A 20,844-nucleotide genomic window follows, 5' to 3' on the forward strand; every position below is an offset into this window, starting at 1 on the left:
AATGAATGAATAAATCTCTTGTGATCCCTTTCAACCACACTTCTTCTTCTTTTCCTTTCGGCTTGTCCCGTTAGGGGTCGCCACAGCGTGTCATCTTTTGCCATCGTCGCCCATCTCCTGCGTCTTCCTCTCTAACCCCAACTGCCCTCATGTCTTCCCTCACCACATCCATAAACCTTCTCTTTGGTCTTCCTCTCGCTCTTTTGCCTGGGAGCGCCATCCTCAGCATCCTTCTACCAATATAGTCACTCTCTCGCCTCTGAACAGGTCCAAACCATCGAAGTCTGCTCTCTCGAATCTTGTCTCCAAAACATCCAGCTTTGGCCGTCCCTCGAATGAGCTCATTTCTAATCCTATCCAACCTGCTCACTCCGAGCGAGAACCTCAACATCTTCATTTCTGCCACCTCCAGTTCAGCTTCCTGTTGTTTCTTCAGTGCCACCGTCTCTAATCCGTACACCATGGCCGGCCTCACCACCGTTTTGTAAACTTTGCCCTTCATCCTAGCAGACACTCTTCTGTCACCTAACACACCAGACACCTTTCGCCAGCTGTTCCAACCTGCTTGGACCCGTTTCTTCACTTCCTGACCACACTCTCCATTGCTCTGTATTGTTGACCCCAAGTATTTGAAGTCGTCCACCCTCGCTATCTCTTCTCCCTGTAGCCTCACTCTTCCCCCTCCACTTTTCTCATTCACGCACATATATTCTGTTTTACTTCGGCTAATCTTCATTCCTCTCCTTTCCAGTGCATGTCTCCATCTTTCCAATTGTTCCTCTGCATGCTCCCTGCTTTCACTGCATATGACAATATCATCTGCGAACGTCGTGGTCCAAGGGGATTCCAGTCTAACCTCATCTGTCAGCCTATCCATTACCACTGCAAACAGGAAGGGGCTCAGAGCTGATCCCTGATGCAGTCCCACCTCCACCTTAAATTCCTCTGTCACACCTAAGGCACACCTCACCATTGTTCTGCTACCATCATACATGTCCTGTACTATTTTAACATACTTCTCTGCCACACCAGACTTACGCATGCAGTACCACAGTTCCTCTCTTGGTACTCTGTCATAGGCTTTCTCTAGATCCACAAAGACGCAATGTAGCTCCTTCTGACCTTCTCTGTACTTTTCCACGAGCATCCTCAAGGCAAATAATGCATCTGTGGTACTCTTTCTAGGCATGAAACCATACTGTTGCTCGCAGATACTTACTTCTGTCCTGAGTCTAGCCTCCACTACTCTTTCCCATAACTTCATTGTGTGGCTCATCAACTTTATTCCTCTATAGTTCCCACAGCTCTGAACATCCCCTTTGTTCTTAAAAATGGGAACTAGAACACTTTTCCTCCATTCTTCAGGCATCTTTTCGCCCGCTAGTATTCTGTTGAATAAGTTGGTCAAAAACTCCACAGCCATCTCTCCAAATTGCTTCCATACCTCTACCGGTATGTCATCAGGACCAACTGCCTTTCCAGTTTTCATCCTTTGTAGTGCCTTTCTGACTTCCCCCTTGGTAATCATTTCCACTTCCTGCTCCTTCACTCTTGCCTCTTCAACTCTTCCTTCTCTCTCATTTTCTTCATTCATCAACTTCTCAAAGTATTCTTTCCATCTATTTAGTACACTACCGGCACCAGTCAACACATTTCCATCTCTATCCTTAATCACCCTGACCTGCTGCACATCCTTCCCATCTCTATCCCTCTGTCTGGCCAACCTGTAGAGATCCTTTTCTCCTTCTTTCGTGTCCAACCTGGTGTACATGTCTTCATATGCCTCTTGTTTAGCCTTTGCCACCTCTACCTTTGCCCTACGTCGCATCTCGATGTACTCCTTTCGCCTCTCCTCAGTCCTCTCAGTATCCCACTTCTTCTTCGCTAATCTCTTTCCTTGTATGACTCCCTGTATTTTGGGGTTCCACCACCAAGTCTCCTTCTCCCCTTTCCTACCAGATGACACACCAAGTACTCTCCTGCCTGTCTCTCTGATCACCTTGGCTGTCGTCATCCAGTCTTCCGGGAGCTTCGGTTGTCCATCGAGAGCCTGTCTCACCTCTTTCCGGAAGGCTGCACAACATTCTTCCTTTTTCAGCTTCCACCACATGGTTCTCTGCTCTACCTTTGTCTTCTTAATCTTCCTACCCACCACCAGAATCATCCTACATACTACCATCCTATGCTGTCGAGCTACACTCTCCCCTACCACTACTTTACAGTCAGTAACCTCCTTCAGATTACATCGTCTGCACAAAATATAATCTACCTGCGTGGTTCTACCGCCGCTCTTGTAGGTCACTATATGTTCCTCCCTCTTCTGGAAATAAGTGTTCACAACAGCCATCTCCATCCTTTTTGCAAAGTCCACCACCATCTGCCCTTCAAAGTTCCTTTCCTGGATGCCGTACTTACCCATCACTTCTTCATCGCCCCTGTTTCCTTTACCAATATGTCCATTACAATCTGCACCAATCACAACTCTCTCGCTGTCTGGGATGCTCAGAATTACTTCATCTAGTTCCTTCCAGAATTTCTCTTTCAACTCTAGGTCACATCCTACCTGTGGTGCATAGCGCTAACCACATTATACATAACACCCTCAATTTCAAATTTTAGTCTCATCACTCGATCTGATACTCTTTTCACCTCCAAGACATTCTTAGCCAGCCCTTCCTTTAAAATAACCCCTACTCCATTTCTCTTCCCATCTACTCCGTGGTAGAATAATTTAAACCCTGCTCCCAAACTTCTAGCCTTACTACCTTTCCACCTGCTCTCTTGGATGCACAGAATATCAACCTTTCTCCTAATCATCATGTCAACCAACTCCTGTGCTTTTCCTGTCATAGTCCCAACATTCAAAGTCCCTACACTCAGTTGTAGGCTCTGTGCATTCCTCTTTTTCTTCTGACGCTGGATCCGGTTTCCTCCTCTTCTTTGTCTTCGACCCACAGTAGCTGAATTTCCACCGACGCCCTGCAGGTTAGCAGTGCCGGGGGCGGGCGTTGTTAACCCGGGCCACGACCGATCCGGTATGGGATTCTTTAGATGAACGCTCATATTTGTTTGGCACAGTTTTTACGCCGGATGCCCTTCCTGACGCAACCCTCTGCATTTATCCGGGCTTGGGACCGGCCTACAGATTGCACTGGTTTGTGCCCCCATAGGGCTGCATTATCCCTTTCAACCACACTGAGGCTCATTAACGGGAAATCCTAGCGCTGAACCTCACCGAGGAGATGCTAATTCTGGTAGCTACCCATCGAACTCCAGCCAGGGGGAAAGCGAGGATGTGTGCGGCCTTTCAAGAGCTCCGCTTTCAATCAATCGCAGCGCTGACCGACGGAAACACGGACGCGATAAACCAAAGCGGACGGGATGAGGTCGTCCCGTGGCCGGCACGGGCGGGCGGGTGCTGGATGTAAAACAGCTACGTTGGCCCAAAAAAAAAAAAAAAAAGAAGAAGAAATTCAATAGGAAGACAAAAGGAAGGAAAACAGCGGCCCAACAAAAAGAAAGTGAGAAAGAACAGAAAGACTGACATGAAGCGAGACGGAGCGCAAGGGAGAGAACGCGGCATCACAATGGTGATTCTCTCCGCTTTCATTATGCAAACACTTACTTCAAAGAAAGGCCCTCGTAGGCAGCTCTAATGCATTCTATTTCATCTACCTGAGAACTCGGGACGCTCGGTGAAAAAAAGATGCTCCCGAGTCCCAATCATGCGTTTGTGCAAATACACGCTTGTTGGAGCACCTCCGCTCCCAAAAGAAAACCCCGCGACATTTCAAGATAATCGCTGCAATCGGACGCGTTTTGGAACTTCCGATGAGACGTCTGCATCACTCGGGATGAATTTTGGTCGAACTGCTCCAGTTGTCTGAGGGCTTGAAAGGCGCCGCGTGTCTCAGCTCCTGCCGCAGATGTTCCGTAGGATTTAGACTGGGCCTGATCGAAGGCCACTTCTTGTGTTTTGGGAGTTTTTCACCTCGTCTTTTGGGTCATTATCCTTTTGCAAGACCTATGAACCCACTTTCTGACACTGACATTTTCGAGAATATCTTGATATAGTCTTTCAGATGCAAGGCATCCTGTGCAGCCCGAGAACACAGCGGACCCTCCTTCCTTGGTTCACAGTAGGGACAGTGTTCTTTTCCTGTTATGCTTCATTTTTGCTTCTTGATGTTCCAAATGATCTCTCGTCTGCCCATAGGATGTTTTCCCAGAAGCATTGCGGCTTGCCAAAATTCTAGATTCATTTTTAACAGAGTCGTCCTCCATGGTCGGAGTCCACTTTGGCTCAAACAATGACAGATGGTACACACCAACGCTGATGTACTTGGACTTTGGAGTTTGCTTATAATTTCTTCGGGGATGCTTCTGGGCTCTTTTGTTAGCATTTCTTTTAGCCGTCTGTACAATTTGTCATCAATTTTCCATCTGTGTACAAGTCCAGAGAGGTTGGCTGCAGTCCCATGACTCTTGGATTTCCGCGTATGCGCAACTGTAGACACGAGAAGTGCCAAGCTGCTTGGAGCTGGTCTCACTGTCGTGGTCTACGTTAGGGTTGGGTTGGTTGTGTTTCATGTTTTCTGCGTTCCAAGTTTTCCCCGTCTCCACCTTTTCTTGTTAACCTCCTCCCTTGTGTGGACAAATCAGCTCCCCTGTTGTCTCGTTAATTTGACCGGCTGGTTTCTTTCAGTTCTCGTCGGTCCATGGGTTGTTGCCGTCATGTCTGTCTGTGCCCGTGACATTTTTTTAATCTCGGTGGTGGCTTAGTTTTATTTTTGAAGATTTTCCTTGTTACTTTGAAGTGTTTCGGTTCTTGGACTGTTTAGTTTGCCGTTTTTTCGAATTAAGTAGGATTTTTTTTGTTAAGATTCCCGGAGTCCTGCCTTGCGTCCCCGCTTCCCCGGACGTGGGTCCTCCGCATCTTCCTCGCCTTGACCTATAGCGCGCTTGTCTCTAATTTTCTTTCTAATCTCCGGTGGACATTGCTCTCCTTTGCTTCTTTTGGTCCAGGTTTAGCGCAGTGCAGGGCGTGTCAACAAACAGCCCAGCGATTGCTCGTCAGCCTCCAAATCCCGACTGACTGCTTACAAGTTTGAAGACACCTGGAATGCTAATTAAAGGACGGACCGCGTTTGAACATGTCCCAGTGGTCAAATTATTCTGCGGTGTCTTTTTAGGGTAACCATCAGATTTTTTTCTTCTGCAGGCCTGTTTTACAATTTCGGATTTTTTTTCTTTTTTTTTTTTAACCACAATTTATAACCAATATCCGATGAATGATGAATCACATTCTTTTTAGCGATTCTTACTTTTGCAAAATTCCAGTTATTCCTGCGACCTCTCTGGTTATTTCTTTCATTAGCAATTCGATCCACGTGTCGCTAGAAGGGTTGAAAACACGTTTAGTCGGATAAGAATGCGTCATTAATGGAAATGTCAACAGCTTTAACATTATGACGGGATTTTCAATGTGATTATTCAACCTAATTTTAAACACTGAAATGTTACGTTTTGAATATCATCTATTCAAAATACACTTTTCATGCAGTGGTATAGCAGCAGTAAATCTGTCCTTTGAGGTGTGATTTATAAATCATGGCATTCCTTTCAAAACCCACTTTTACATCTCTGAAAATATGAAGAACTAGTTTTCCTGACAGCTCAGAACAATGATTTTTTTCGTCATTGTTGTTGTGTGTTTTTACCCTCTCGTTGACTCGCATATTAGATATTCTCTTGCTCAACTTCAATAAACACCAATACTGTAATGACGAAAAAATAAAATAAAACGCAAAAGTTTTCAAGCAGTTGCCCTTACTGCTGCAAAACTTCCATCCAGTAAATCGTGAGGCTGAACGTTATTGCAAAGAAGTGCACGCTAAAAGATTCAATTTCATTTCTAAAAATCACACAAATACTTGCAAATGCTTTTGATTTCCTGTGTGACCTGCGAGGACATTTTACCGATTTATATTTCCTGGAGCGATGAACTTTGTCACAGTTATTTCTGCTTTGCTAAAAAGGAAAAAAAAAAAAAAAAAAAAAAGTCCCCCAAAAGGCAGCGTGAGGACATTCGCACGTGTACAACAGAAGCGATTTGTCATCCGTCGTCGGGACAAGTGTAAAGCGACACCAAAGTGTTTTCAGGCTAACGCCGCAGCTCCTTGAGGTCAGAGCAGACGCGTAACCCGACGCTCCCGTGTTGACGGAGCCTCGCCGTGTTTGATTTGGATGCGCTCCCACTTGAGCGTTTCCACTGAGCGCGCTCCAGATCATTTCACAGCTCGCGGACCAAGCCAATCTCGCAGTCGTGGGAACCGCCTCGCACACGGCGGCTTCATCGGCGCTCCAAAACGAAAAACGGCCGCTCATTCGCTCTCGAGATTTGTCATCTGCAAATGTGGAAGGCAACAAAAGCGTCCGAGGGCCCCGACTGTAATACGTTTTCCTGACTGCTTCTGCCGTTCGCGAACCACGAAAAAAAAAAAGCATGTGGGCTGACAGAATCACATAAAGGCCTGATTATCATATTGCACAGCAATAACTTTGACAACTTATAACCAGGATGTATGTATTGAATGTATCTTTGACGTTTTAGCACACCCACAAGAAACACCTTCGTAAAAGAAAGACAGTCGCACACAGACCACGGACTGAACAATACCATGTATTAAAGTCATTATTATGCCACTCCCGGTGACCCTAGTGAGGATAAGCGGCTCAGAAAATGGATGGATTACATTTTACAGGTTACGTCACACCTGACAATCACTTTAAAGGTCAAGTGTCATCAAATGGATGATTTTTGGAATATTATTAGTGAAAACCCCACAGCCAATATGGTCCCATGTGTTTTTCACCACAAAACATCTTTTTGACGTACATACAGCTTTTTGTAAGGGTCCTCCCATGAAAATCCTCTCGAGGGATTTGTTTTCCAGAAGAAGCAGGAAGTGACGTACAGGACAGAGGCGCCCCCTAGCGGACTTCCATTAGTTTGACCTCCGGGAAGGTAGCTCGTCGTTCCTTCGCGTTAGCCAAAATGCCGGCTCGTCGCATTGCTGGACATTGCCCGAATGAAAGAATTTAGCCTTCATAAGTTTGAAAGAGACCCGGTTGGTTGTAAAAAATGGATTGCACGGGTGCAGAGGACGAGAGCTTCGTGGGTTCCAAATGACAGGTAGGCAGTAATGCGCCCCGGCTCGATGGTGTTCAACAAGTACTCCGGCGACTTTGAACATACCCCTAAAAGCAGCACGGCTCGGCTCGGCTCGGCTGGCTCCACCTCCTCCTTATATGCCACCGCAGCGCCGAAAATCAGCCACACCGGCTGAGGCGCCGCGTTCGGCGGCCACCGCTTCTGCGAAGGCCGCGCGTCGCCGCGATGGCTCATCGCCGCCGCCGAAGTGCATCGGACGGATTGAGGTTTGGCCGTGATCGCATATCTTCTGAATATCCCTCGAAACAATAGTGTAATATTGCCCCGGAAAACAGCGCGCGTTTTCATTTGCGAATGTCCGGGTGACGTCACGGACGGAGGACGCCGCCAATATGGCCACCACTTGGATATCGTACAATGACATGGATGATGCGCTCTACGCTCACATTTATTTTTTTGTACAGACATTGAAGTGAATAATGTTATATATATATTTTTCATTACAATATCTATTTTAGAATGTTTATAGCGATGACACCCGGGCTTTAATGGTAACACAAAAGAGTAAAAAACATCATCTCCAGTGCAAACTTACACGTGTCCTTGTTTAATTTTGACCATGACATTGTGGACAATGCTGAGTTGGAGTAAGAATCTCCAAATATTTTTATGAGATTACTATCACATATTTCAGAGGTGGCAAACTTGTGTTCATAGAAATAAATAAATCAAAGGCAACATTACTCGGCAGTTCTATTTCTTGTCCGCAGAGTTTATTCACCTGTAGCGCAGTAAAGTCCAACGCTTCTTGGAAGGGACCCGTTTTTAACAAATGGCAGCAGATTATGAAAAGAATCAAGTCAGCGACTTTTGCTCTACGTCGTTATTATTTCAGATTTTGCCAATCGCAGCCGCTAGCGAAGGCCAAGATTCCAATTGGACTCGTTGTAATCCCGAGTAATTAAGACGGCTGACCTTAGCATCACATCTCTGCTGTCAGACGGGGGGGGTGTCACACATGACTGACACTTCTGTGCACCGGTGTGTGTGTGTGTCTATCTAACTGATGTTTTGGACCGGCACTCTCTCGGGAGCTATTAGCGGTTCCCGTGCGGCCTCTTCCCCAACAACAACAAGTGCAATAACGACTCCTCAGCCGTGCAGAAAGAGACCAATCCTAACGTAAAGAATGACGTTCTTCGACCAAGGATGAATGTGTACGCGCCTTCGTGTGTGCATGAGCACTTCCTGGATGTTCCGGACGAAGATCGGAGAAGAGGGATGGAGGCAGGAAAATCAAAACTCGGGGCAGCGACGACGCCGCATACGGATGGGCACGTGCCAGCGGTGGCTTGCAAGCGACACGCGGTGACGGTGAGAGCAGCACAGAAAATGCAAAGCGACATCTGACGGCAATAATTATGACCTCGGGTCGGGGGAGGGGGGGGGATTGTGGAGCGACAGATGAGCGAGAAGAAAAGGAGGAGCGAGTTACGGGCAAATCAGTCACAAACGCTATCGATTCTGCGTGTTGTACTTCAAAAAGACAAGGGCGAGATGAGAGGGCAAACAATAGGAAGGTCGTTCCCCCCCCCCACACCCCAACAAGTGTGGACTATAAAGGCAGCCAGTGTGATTATCCACACTTGAGCGGCTTCGCTAGCTAAGACACTCTTGAGCTTCCAACTACCGGTGCCTAATGTGCTCCTAATGGACTCCACGAACACTAACATCACCATTTGCAGTAATGGACGCCCGCTAACGCCAACAAAAGCAAGTCGAGCAGCGGACGCGGCCTTCACATTTATCGACTTCCAGAGAGAGTGAGAGAGAGAGAGAGAGAGAGAGACCCCTCTTCCGAGCTTTCATCTTTGTCAGCATTAATACTCGGAATTTAGAATCCGCGAGTATCGGAATGGAAATGAACAGTCTCATTTATTACTAACGGAATTATCAGGAAAGGCCAGCCCACGCAGCTATGATGCGCGAAAAAGAAATAACACAAAACCTGATATGGTTGGTATTTTCCCAATATGGTCACATTACATTTTGATAATAATCTTTTCATAATGAGCAAAACCTCTGGGTATTTGAAATAAGTGATACCAGACATGTGATTTGACCGAATGAAAAAAAAGACGAAAAAAATAGCCGTGGGGGAGGGGGCGTAATCAAAGGATGATGACCAATTTTAACTTTTTTAAGTTTTATAAATTGTATTATGAATGAAATATATCTAGTACATCTATAAATAAATGCTATTCTGTTTTCAAAATGTACACAATATGATCGTTCATTGTCTAGACGCTTACCTTTACCCCCCCAAAAAAATTACAAATTCAAATACAAATTCAACTAAAAACGAAAATGAATTCCGATTTGCGTCATGGCATGTATATTGTATCCATTCAAAAATGTTTCCATGTCTTGTTTTCGTAAATGACTGGAACGGGTGAATTTGACAACAGTTATTCACATCACGTGCCGTTATCAGTAAATAATACGGACATTTTTCCAAGTAATTGCTTCTGAACTCTCACTGTCTGCAGCTGGGGTTGGTTGTTGGCCTTGAGGTTGACATCCGTATGCGCCAGCTATGGAAAAGTTCCTTTGGCGTGTTTCTGTCGTTTTGCGTGAACTTCCAATGCCGTGAAACTTATTGATCCATCGTCAATCGTATCCTGACCCCACGGTGCACGATGCTTTATCAGGTCGATGGATCGTTTTGTGAATGAAGTCGCTTCACAGAGTGGCAACTTCCTTCTTTCCAACGTTATTGACGATTTCTCCTTCCATCCAATCCCATCGGAACTTATTTTTGATGAATCGATCAATTTCTTCCACTGGAGAGGCGTCTTTCCTCTCGACCACCCACCGCCATCGTGTTGACTTGCAAATGGCCCCATGAACCGCCTCCGTTTTCATTGGTCAGGAGGAACACATTCGACCAATCAACAGACGTGCATCTAATTTTCCACCTTGCTTGCAAAAGTCGGACCGGAATATGAACGAGTGTGGATTCTGACAAGGGTTACGGTCGGAATATTGCAGAAAAACAAAGAATATATAGATATTTTTTCATTAATGCACTTTAAAAAGACGGAATTCCGCCGATAAACGGGAAAATCACGTCTGTGATACGAAAACTACTACTACTTTGGTACCACTATTTTTATTTTTTCAAGAAGTAGCCGTTTGTGCAATCCCGCTCAAATTTAAAAGCATTTCAGTGCAGTTCTACGCAGATGCGGAATCGAGCTACCCAGAATTTACAAGACAACTGGTGTATTGGGTCACTGGTTCCATTGCACTCGGAATCTCCAGATGCGGTTTAACCTTTGTTCAATTTCATCGCAATGGATCGTGAGCATTTCGGGGTAAAAACAAAACAAAACAAAACAAAACAAAACACTCATTATGAGCATTTAGGAATGATCATTGCACGTGTACATCAACAGTACTACAAATAATGACACACGAGGTCAAGCAGAAACCCAAGTGAGAAGTTGGGTTGGTTTGGACTCATCCTGAAAGTTCCGACGGCGCTCACCTCGCAGCACGCTTAGTCTGGTGGAGGCGGTGAGCTCTCCAGCCGAGTTGGAGGCGTGACATTCGTAAACGGCCTCATCTCTCGGGGTCCGCAGGGGCTGGATCCTCAGGACCGAGCCGGACCCGTCGTCAAACTCGATGACCTGCGGCGGAGGGAAGATAAGACTCCTGACGCTTGTACAAAACAAATTGTTTGCCGCCATCGGTTGAATGGTAACACAATGATAACGTAATTACAGAATTCCCGTTTCTAATTAGCGGAACGTGTAGCAGCAATAAAAGCAATAAATATGTGGGCGGCTCCCGCATAGAAGTCGCCAGCTTTTACCCGCGATGATAAAATGTGTTGACAAACATCCGATGTCATTTTCATAGGACGCGAGCGAGCTACGTAAAACCTTTTGGTGGACTGGACTACTTGGATTAAAAGGCCCTTGAATATGATTAGTACATGCATTGTGACAGATCAGGATTTTGAATTCTAAGAAGGCTTCCGTCCACTGAAATCCAATAAATCGAAAATTCCCCGCGGTCCAGGGTCAACGAGAAATATACAACAGGGTTATAAATTCTGGATTAAAAAAAAAAAAAAACAAAGAATCTTTGTGATTTAATCACAAACAAGTAGACGCCAGGGAGGAAAATCAACTTGTTTGAAAGCGCCTCGACCTCTTATTGACGGGAGAGGCAGTTGGAGCGTTCCCCGCTGAGGTTGAGTTGCGACGACAGACCTTTAGGAAAACTAATAAGCGTCCGATCGCATACAATCAATTGGTAATATTTTGGCTACCCCGTTACGCAGGCTAAGCGGTACGCAAGACGAATGCAGCCTTCAACCTCACGTGAGAAGGCAAAGTACAGGAAACGACGGCACGTCGCACCATTAGAATGCTCAGAAAAAAATGGATCTCAAGATATCGTGCCGCTGTCCCTGATGAGATGCACAAAATGAAGTCAGGTTTTCTCATGGATCGCGTTTTAACGACGCTGAATCGCAAAATGTTTCTTTTTGCACTCCTTTCACGTTTATCGCACGGGTCACAGCTAAACATGATATTATTTATTTTGGAGGGGAAAAATGTGTACGTATACTTTATGAGGCGTGTAAGTGGATCGTAAATGTCTTTGAATGAGGTGAACATCTTCCTGAAATCCCGAATCCAAGACAGGTTCTCGTGTACATTTATCCTTTTTGTCCAATTTTCGTTGTTGTTTTCTTTTTTGAAGCCGACCAAAATGACTTTTCATCCAGCGTCCCATGATACAAGCTTTGGAGAACGACTGTTTTCATTGGCTGCAACATGAAATAAAACCAAAAAAAAAAAAATGAATCGTCAATGATGAGTACAGAGGAACTCATACCTCAAATCTCTGGTTGCTGACTTTTTTGCCCTTCTTGTTCCACACAATCTTGGGCTGCGGTTCGCCGGCGGCCTGGCACACGAACGACGCCACCCCGCCTTGGACTCCAGTCTGGTCTTCCGGGGTTCGGGTAAATCGTGGCGGGGCTGCGTGAAAGCAAACATTACGGTCAAGACCAGTCTGTGTGTGTGAGATCTAACTAGGGCTGTTTTGATGTTTTGAATTTTTTTTCTATTGCATATTTACACATACTGTAGCTCCATCCTTGAGTGGATTACTGGATTTTGAATTGCGTCCAGGCACCAAACACATTGCCATACTGCTGATTTACTGCAGTAATCATCAATTTTCACTTACGTTTCAGTGTCGAGCGTGTTTCAGATCGGGACACGTAACGATTTTGTCACTTGAACTCGATCACAAGTCTCGAAAATGTAGGACAGAGTTTGAAACCCGGTAGGCGTCAAGAGCGTAAACTGATTCCTGAAGTCCGACCGCGGCTGCGTGTTTGCAGTATGTGGGGCGTCGGCTTTGTGTCTGCAAGTGTCTTATTTATTTTTTTGTGTTCACGTTGCACCGTGTTTCTCTCCCTGCCCCTGCACCGCCAAAGAAGCTTAATATTTCTGTGCCATAAAGGATTTATGAAGACTTACTTCTGACATGACCACTAAAGCCCCCTCGTTCTAGGGACGCCAACAATATCATAACCACTGCCTCGGCAGGATTGTGACATCACGACATCAAAAAGATTCGACACGTCAGTCACGGCACGTCATCGGCCGCTTGCCTAATGGCATTCCCGCCAAACCAGAAAATCCCTACTTAAGGGCTTAGTGCCAACTGCCCTGACAAAGGGAGAGGAATTGCTTTTTGCTGTTTAAAAAGAAGGAGGCAGAGAGGCTAAGCTTTGCAGAGAGGCAGTTGCAAGCGTGGGGAGGACAGAACAGGAGAACGGCTGAGATAAAGACAAAGATGAGCCGCGCAGATGGAGAGCAGAATCGGAATCGGCCGAGAGGAGGCGGGAGGAAACGGCCAATTCCGCGTCGACTAGTCAACCTGCATCCAGTTGCAGTGCGCAACGCCGATAACGCATCAAGGATAAAAATCGTTCACTCCGCTTCCATTGCAAATTTTGCTCAACTTTCTCCCAAACAAGCGACGCTTTGGTGGAACGCAGTCGGGCCCGATTTACGACAGGCAAAAACGGCCGCAAACTTGATAAAGGAGACAAACAGATGTGACGGTCATCTATCCAAAATGACTATTATTAGGTTGTTTTTTTTTTTTTTTTTTTTTTTTTTACCCAAGTTGCCGCACAGTTTCTTTTTAGGGAAGTACAGTATATGCATGTAGATACATTTTGCACCAGACAAATTACGCTGGCTGATTGGAAACCTCTCAGTCGCGTGTGTGAAAGGTGCACACAAACATCTCCCGAAACGCTGGCAAAAGGACAGGAAGTGGAGACGACTCCTCATTTTCGAAATGTCACAAGCAAAATGATTGCAGCGTGTCGTTAGTTCGGTTTTCAATGATCCGAGGGTGCATTTGGAGCAGTCACGAGAAGGAGTCATGCCAGCACGCCTGGGACAAAACTTTTCCAGTGTCTTTCAAATCCGCCTCTTCGTTACTCTTTTACACCTGTTCAAAAAGATCAGCGGCCATCTGAGTAGATTTCGTGCGTCTATTAGCGTGAGCGTGCAATTTTTTGGGTTGTGATTTAGGATCTTGGCCGATCAAATCAATCAATAAAGCAGTCTGTTTGCAGGTTACTGACTTATGGAGAACGCCGTAAGATGCTACAGTAAATACAGTGGACGCAACCAGGAGTAACAATTGCGTTACATATTCTCTCGGTAAAGCACAGCTACTGTATTCTCTTTTGAAAATGTCAGAGCACAATACATTTATTATCATGATTGTTGATTGTGGTGTTGCAAAAAATGAGGAAATTTGGACAGCTGCGCACATACAGAAGCCGCATTAAATGCCAATTTAGTTTGTGTTATTGCACAAAATTCACTGCAACTAGTAAAAAACACACTTGCTAAAATGACCTAGTTTAGTGTGGATGCTGGAATATGAGTGCAGATTTCAGCAACCCGTTTTTTTATCAGTCCACCATCATTCTTGGTTAATTTTTTTTTTTTTTTTTGCTTTTAAGACATTTTGCTGGTCTGAATGAAACGGATTCATCTCGAATTCAACATTTACTGACTCATCTGAAACGACACACCTGATTGACTTTGGAGGTGGGTGGGGCGTGGAGGGGGGGGGGGGACCGTAGCCACAGCCCCCCCAAGCATGTGTACAAACTGTGCATTACTTTCCCGGGATGCGGGAGCGAGTGAGCAAACGCTTCTGCCCCCAATCTGAGAGGTTGCGAAAGCGCAGAGAGAAGAGAAAGGATGAGGAGCGCTCCAGTCGCCCTCTTAATCCTCTTGCTAATCTCTCCCCCGCAAAACAAATGAAAAAGTGTAAAGCCAGTCGAGGCGCACAACGGCAAATCTTTCAATTCTTTTTCATTTTTTTTTCATTTGAGCCCTCCCCCCCACCTCCTCTCCGTTCAAATACTCGAGCTGACGTTGGATTGTTTGAGTCTCCCCTCAAATGTTGCCTTTCTCCGAACGTTTCCTCGTCGCTCCATCACGTCTTCCCTGCTCTGCAGCTGCCGCCTCTTTCATCCTCCTCCTCGTTACTCTTTCTTCTTCTCCTCCCTCCATCTCTGGGGTGTTATGTAAGTCCTCCTGTCACACTGACTGACTTAATGAGGGGAGGGGGAGCGTAACCGTATGCGCTAGTCTTGTCTCAATTCTCTCCTCCACTTTTACTTGCCACCACCTCACTTTGTTTTGCTATCTTCTTCGTTTCTCTTCAGCTGCTGCACTTTTCTCCGCTTCATTAACGGTGTAAATTTAATATTTGACTGATGTCAAATCCGTAGTTGGCCTGACGAGGCAAAACCTGAAAGAGGGAGTTTGAGGTTTTCGCAGTGAGCATCTCTCTCTCTCTCTCTCTCTTCGGTATGACCCAAGATGGAAACGAGGGGAGAAATTACCGAGTGGTACCGCAGCGAGAGATTTACATGGAATTAGACGGTGCCAATCTTCCCCTCGTCGTGTGTGTGCGCGAGCAACGGACGCTCGGAGGGAGGTTGGCCTACATAAAGGTCGGCATATAGATGTACACAGCAGATGGCGAGGATTACAGAGTCAGCTCCCTGCACTGGACAACTTTTGGAAGTAAAGATGTGCGATAAACCTTGATCCCAAGGTAGAAGATTCTCATTTGCCATCAGAACTGAGCTGCAGGCCACATTATAATCAGTAGCATGGGACAGACTGTAGTTCAAAAATTCAAGTGTGACTTTTGCCTGTGTGGATTTTCAATGGGCCAGGCCCTGGTGGTTCACAAAGGCTGAATGAAGACTCGTTTCACCTTGAATTCCCCAAAAAACTTCTTCAGTTGTAACATCTTTATTGCGGAGTGGAGTCAGTGGACAATACAAACAAACAATACAGAGCAGTGGAGAGTGTGGTAAGGAAGTGAAGAAACGGGTCCAAGCGGGGTGGAACAGTCGGCGGAAGGTGTCTGGTGTTCTACGTGACGCAAGAGTCTCCGCTAGGATGAAGGGCGAAATTTATAAAACAGTGGCGAGGCCGGCCATCATGTACGGATCAGAGACGGTGGCCCTGAAGAAACAACAGGAAGCAGAACTTGGGCGTAGCAGAAATGAAAATGTTGAGGTTCTCGCTCGGAGTGAGCAGGTTGGGTAGGATTAGAAACGAGCTCATTAGAGGGGCCGCCAAAGTTAGATGTTTTGGAGACGAGACGTGTCCAGAGGCGAGCGAGTGAGGAAATCGGTAGAGGATGGTAAGGATGGAGCTGTCAAGGAAGAGAGAGCGAGAGGAAGCCCAAAGAGAAGGTTGATGGATGTTGCGAGGGAAAACATGAGGACAGTTAGAGAGGAGGATGCACGAGATAGGCTTAAATGGAAAAAGATGACGCGCTGTGGGGACCCCCGACGGGACAAGCCGAAAGAAGAAGAAGAAGGAGTCAGCGGGTGTGTTCCTTGGGGGTGGTCGACAATCAGTGGTTGTCGAATAGGTCCAACTTCGAGAGTGGAGACTCCTGAAGAAGTCATACGCTGTCCACAATCTCAGAGCAATGAATAATCCGAATGATTTCCAATGAAAATCCACGGCAAGATGTTTGAGGTCATTAGTCAAAGGTACAACTTCCATGTTGGCCCTCACAATCAAGTGAACCATCCAAACAATCATTCAGCGATTACTTTGCACAGATATCCTCTGCATTATTGAAATCTGAGGAGGGCACTTGAAGACGCCTTATTTGCAAAGGCTTTCTTGTATGTGTAGTGATTAACTTCAAATCACTCTGGAAATGACCGGAGCCTTGTAACTTCTCCAACAAGATGCATATTTCATTAACATTAAGTATTTATCTGCTTTCTTGGCTTGGTTTGCAGGTTCTAGTGGAGGAAATTAAAGGAAAAACAAGTGAATAAAATGACGATGATGTCTGTTGTTTGAGTATGTGGTGGCAACTCGCCAGGAATGGAATTCATACAAGTTGTTTTATACAAAGGGTGGGGACTGACGTATCATATTCATTGAAGAAAATCATGCGCATAACATAATACGTACTGCTGAAAGGGACTTTTGGAATAGAAAATGGGGAAAAGCACAATCTTGAATCGGATGCAATAGGGAGGGAGGAAGAAGCCTCCTGGCTGGCCTGGAAAGGTGTTGCGGGGGAGGGCAAAGTCTGGGCCTCTCTCCTTAGTTTGCTGACCTCGTGATTGGTGGGGGAAAGCCAAAGAAAATTGAGGAATGCACGGGCAATAAGTTCAATCGTTAGGTCCGGAATGTTGAATGCAGAAGGCGACAGAAACCTGTTAAAAATGCTTCACTTTCAAGCCAAAACCTAACAAAGTGGGAGTATCGGGGCCCCCCCCCACCTCCCCCCGGGGTGGGGACAACGCCGAAGTGACCCAGAACTGAGGATTCTTTCCCAGTCAGCTCCTTAAACGGCTACTGCATTAAAGCCGAGTGCTATGTGGTGTGGCCGTGCCTCCTCATATCTGTTTTTTCCCCTCATTTAATTCAGTAAACTGTAACAAATATAACACTTGGATAAACTCTCCACAAGATAACCAGCTCACTGCGCGGCGACGATAAAGGTTCCACGTTCGTATCGCTTCCAAAAAGACCAAGAGCAAGATTATTTTGAGCTAAGGGCAACGTGTACAAAGATACCGTCACTGGAAAACATTTTCTTAACCCGGAGGGCTGCTGCTTTAGAGTTGCAGACGGAAGAAAATAAACCCGCAAGGTTCATGACATACCAGAGCATGGATTTATTATTTAAAAAAAAACATAATTAAAGGATGGAAAATGAAGATAAATGTGAGTTAAAAAAATGGGCGGGGGAACTACGGGGAGATCGCACTCCTCAGCTTCTCATAGAAAAAGTAGTCGTAGTAGTGTTTCTAAGCACTGGGGAGAAGACTGTCAGTTGAGGTAGGCACAACGTGGCTTTCGCTCTGTTCGTAGAACACTGGGCCAGCTTTGCACTCCTGCTAGTAACCCGTAGCGAGCCACACGACTTAGCCGCTCAGAGGACCCTTCAAGTGTTCTGCGGGTGGTATTCCTGCGGGACGGCCGCCTCCCCGGTGAGCTCTTCCAGCCACGTCCAGTCGGCAGACAAAGGACCCTTCAGATAGACTCTTTCTTGGCGGTGGCAAAAATTCCCCTCCCGGGAGGAACCGGAGAAGATGGGAAGACTTCAGTGTGGGAAGCCCTCGTCGGACTGCTGCGCCCTCCAAACAGACGTGGCTGAGCAGAGTGACATCGAGGGAAAACGATGAGAGATGAAGGGCCAGAGAGACCGCGAGGTCATTCTGATTCCAGCCTACGCCGACTGACAAGGGTACGAAGGGCAGACTGGTTTGATGGTCGGTGAAAAGCGAAGGAAGAGCAAATGGGTCCAACTCGTGATGCACAGAAGTCAGCTCTGGATACCGCAATAGCGTCAAAGCTCAACCCATCGTTACATTATCTGAAAATCTGAAAGTGGTTCTACTCACTTCCTGTCTTAAAGAGGGTCGTAAATGCGAAATGTATTTGCTCCCCGAGCCTTGTGGCTTTCTTTCCCAAATAATTTATTTTGCAGGTCAGACTGTTAAAGTTACAAAATAGAGAGTCCTTTCCGAAAAAAAAAAAAACAAACCAAAAAAAAAAAAAAACCCTCAGATAAATGGCCCCAGCGGGGATTTAAAAAAAAAAAAAAAAAAAAAAAAAAAAAAAAAAAAAAATCGAGCCATTCCGTCTGATCCGGTTTGCAACGAAGTTATAAATTGAACGCGAGGAGGCCCGGCTTGAGAGAAAATCGTCAAGCATTTCATTTTCTCGCATTTGTAAGAAGGAGCTGAAGGTTTCCGAACATTTACAAACGGTTGATAATCCCCAATGTGCGTTTGTTGTTACTTCTGGATCATCCCTCAGAGGACGAGGGGGGATAATTGGTTATTGATCTCGCTGATCAGGTCGAAATCAAGCACATCGTCACGTTTGGACGAGAGCCCTGTAGTTTTTCCCTTGAAGTGGAAATCGAAACGGAACTTGTTATGCTTCTCCGTCGGATGTTTCGATTGCATCGGAAAAGGCTGCCTTCGACGCAAGCGCGACTCGCACCCCGCGTTGGTACGCGTGGGCTCTCGCCGATCGTTACTCACGTAATGAGTCATTTGCGGGCCTTGCCAGGGAAGATCCCGTCGCACAGTGCGGCACGCGGTGGTGGGCGGTTAGCGGATGACTCCGCAAACGAGCTCGCCAGACGCGTTGCGGCACGGGGCCAAACGTGGAGCCGTGATGGAGCGCCCCCGGGAGTGGGCGGGAGGGCTCGCCGGAAGCACAACGCGTTCACGTCAAGTCCACACATTAAGAGCAAATTATCAGCTGCTCGCATTCGTCCGAGAAATGCGATTGGATCGCTGGAGCCATTAAACACGCAGAGACAATTATTATCCTCCCGCGGCGCTCAAATTTGTTTAGAAACATTTGCCAAAACAGGCTGATTAGGCACTGAAAATGGATTTATATCCAGGTGACTGCCAGAATGATTGCCAACATTTTTAATACATTTCAAATTAAAGAGATTGTCGGGCAGTGAATCTGAGTTGCCTTTCGCTCAAATGAGAATTATCGATTTTAAAAGCAATTACTTTCACGTTTGTGCGCGTACTTGCTGGTTTGCGTGCATGTCTGTACAACTTCCGGTTGATGAAACAATAATCCAAACAACAATACTATAAATAACACAGTCCTGTTATGTTGTCCTGCTGGTAGTAGCGTACAACTAATTAGCACGCCACTTACCCGCTGTAACCGCCTCGAGGTCTGGCAAGTGGCGAATTAATCGGGGTTAATTTGTCAGGAACACAAGGGGAGGAATTCATCAAATGTGGTTTTTCCTTTCCACTCCACAGGTCACCAGAAACAAACACGGGCTGGTCCGCCGGGGACAGAACTTTACTGGGTCACCAAGTGGCTTCCCGTGAAGAAGAAAAGTGGTCGCAGCGCGTTACTCACGGGCGGGCACACAGCGAAGCTAAGCTAATGCTAAGGAGCAGAAAGCCGCACCTGTTAAGATAACCGTGAGCGAGCATCAGTCAGTTCCTGTTAGTCATGGCCGAACGCACTCCTTTGCTAGCCACTAGCGGACACGGCAACTTTGTTGAAAAAAAAAAAAAAAAAAACGTTTGAAATATTTATGGCCATGTTCTCAACATGTACTCGTTGTTTTGGGCTCTGCCCGGTCCGCCACTTTTGCACTATGCTCATAATGAAACGTTAAAATGAGTTCAGAGATTCTCCACGATGAAAGATGACTGCAAAGATGTTGTTTTAAAACACGCCTCCTTTCGGAACACTGCTGTAATTCTTTAAAAAAAAAAAAAAAAAAGATATTGGCCAAACACTTTGTAAAAAAGTTTGTCAGCGTCAGAAATTGAACAAATGTTTGTTATTGTGCGCGCTGATCATAATTTGTGTCCTGTTTTGGATTTGACTATTAAAGAAGACTAAAATATAAGATACATTTTTGTATTTTTGTATGATGCTGTGTTTTTGGTTCTTAATTGAGATTATTAGCGTTTGATATCCAAATTCAGTTTTTCTCTTTGGGAGAAATTGTCACGCTTGAGGATTAAAAGTAGCGTGCAATATGATGAAAACACTTTGGGGGAGACTGCGAAAACCATTTCATATTTCATGAAAATAATTTGGTTACTTTTAATAAGGCTAGAAAACGAGCATTGACACTCACAATCACACCTATGGGCAATTCAGAGCCTCCAATTAATGCCGCCAGAAACAAAACAAGACCATTTAAAGAGTAAAATACGTTAAATAATATAAATAGGAGACCACGGGGGTCTCAAAGTGTTTTAAATTCCGAGGTCTGCGTGACATCAACGGGTAATCCCAATCAATACCAGCAGACCACGCTGATCAAAGACGGCCTTTCGGGTTTCACACCCTTCATCCGATCTTCGGGGGCCGGCAGGACCCCGTGACCCGCGCGACCCCGACGGTCTTCGTCTATGAACCAAGAGGACGTTTGTTCGCTTTTTGCAATCTAATCTCTTGACTCCGGGTTTATGTACAGTACAGACGAGTCCAAACGTTCAATCATACGCCGCGAAGTATTACACGCAAACTCACAACCGAGAGCTC

General features: G+C 45.9%; 1 protein-coding gene across 5 annotated transcripts in view; it reads right to left on the reverse strand.

Annotated features, from left to right (window-relative positions):
• LOC133505567 (receptor-type tyrosine-protein phosphatase delta-like) overlaps window positions 1-20,844 on the reverse strand; it is a 219,288-nt gene that overhangs the window by 56,435 nt on the left and 142,009 nt on the right. For all 5 annotated transcript variants that reach the window (XM_061828705.1, XM_061828704.1, XM_061828703.1 and 2 more), the window contains 2 exons: window positions 12,086-12,231; window positions 10,725-10,866 (listed from right to left, as the gene is read on the reverse strand). In XM_061828705.1, coding sequence (XP_061684689.1) covers window positions 10,725-10,866; window positions 12,086-12,231 — 288 coding nt within the window. The remainder of the gene's footprint in view (window positions 1-10,724; window positions 10,867-12,085; window positions 12,232-20,844) is intronic.

Source organism: Syngnathoides biaculeatus, chromosome 9 (assembly GCF_019802595.1).
Source record: "Syngnathoides biaculeatus isolate LvHL_M chromosome 9, ASM1980259v1, whole genome shotgun sequence".
NCBI lineage: Eukaryota > Metazoa > Chordata > Actinopteri > Syngnathiformes > Syngnathidae > Syngnathoides > Syngnathoides biaculeatus.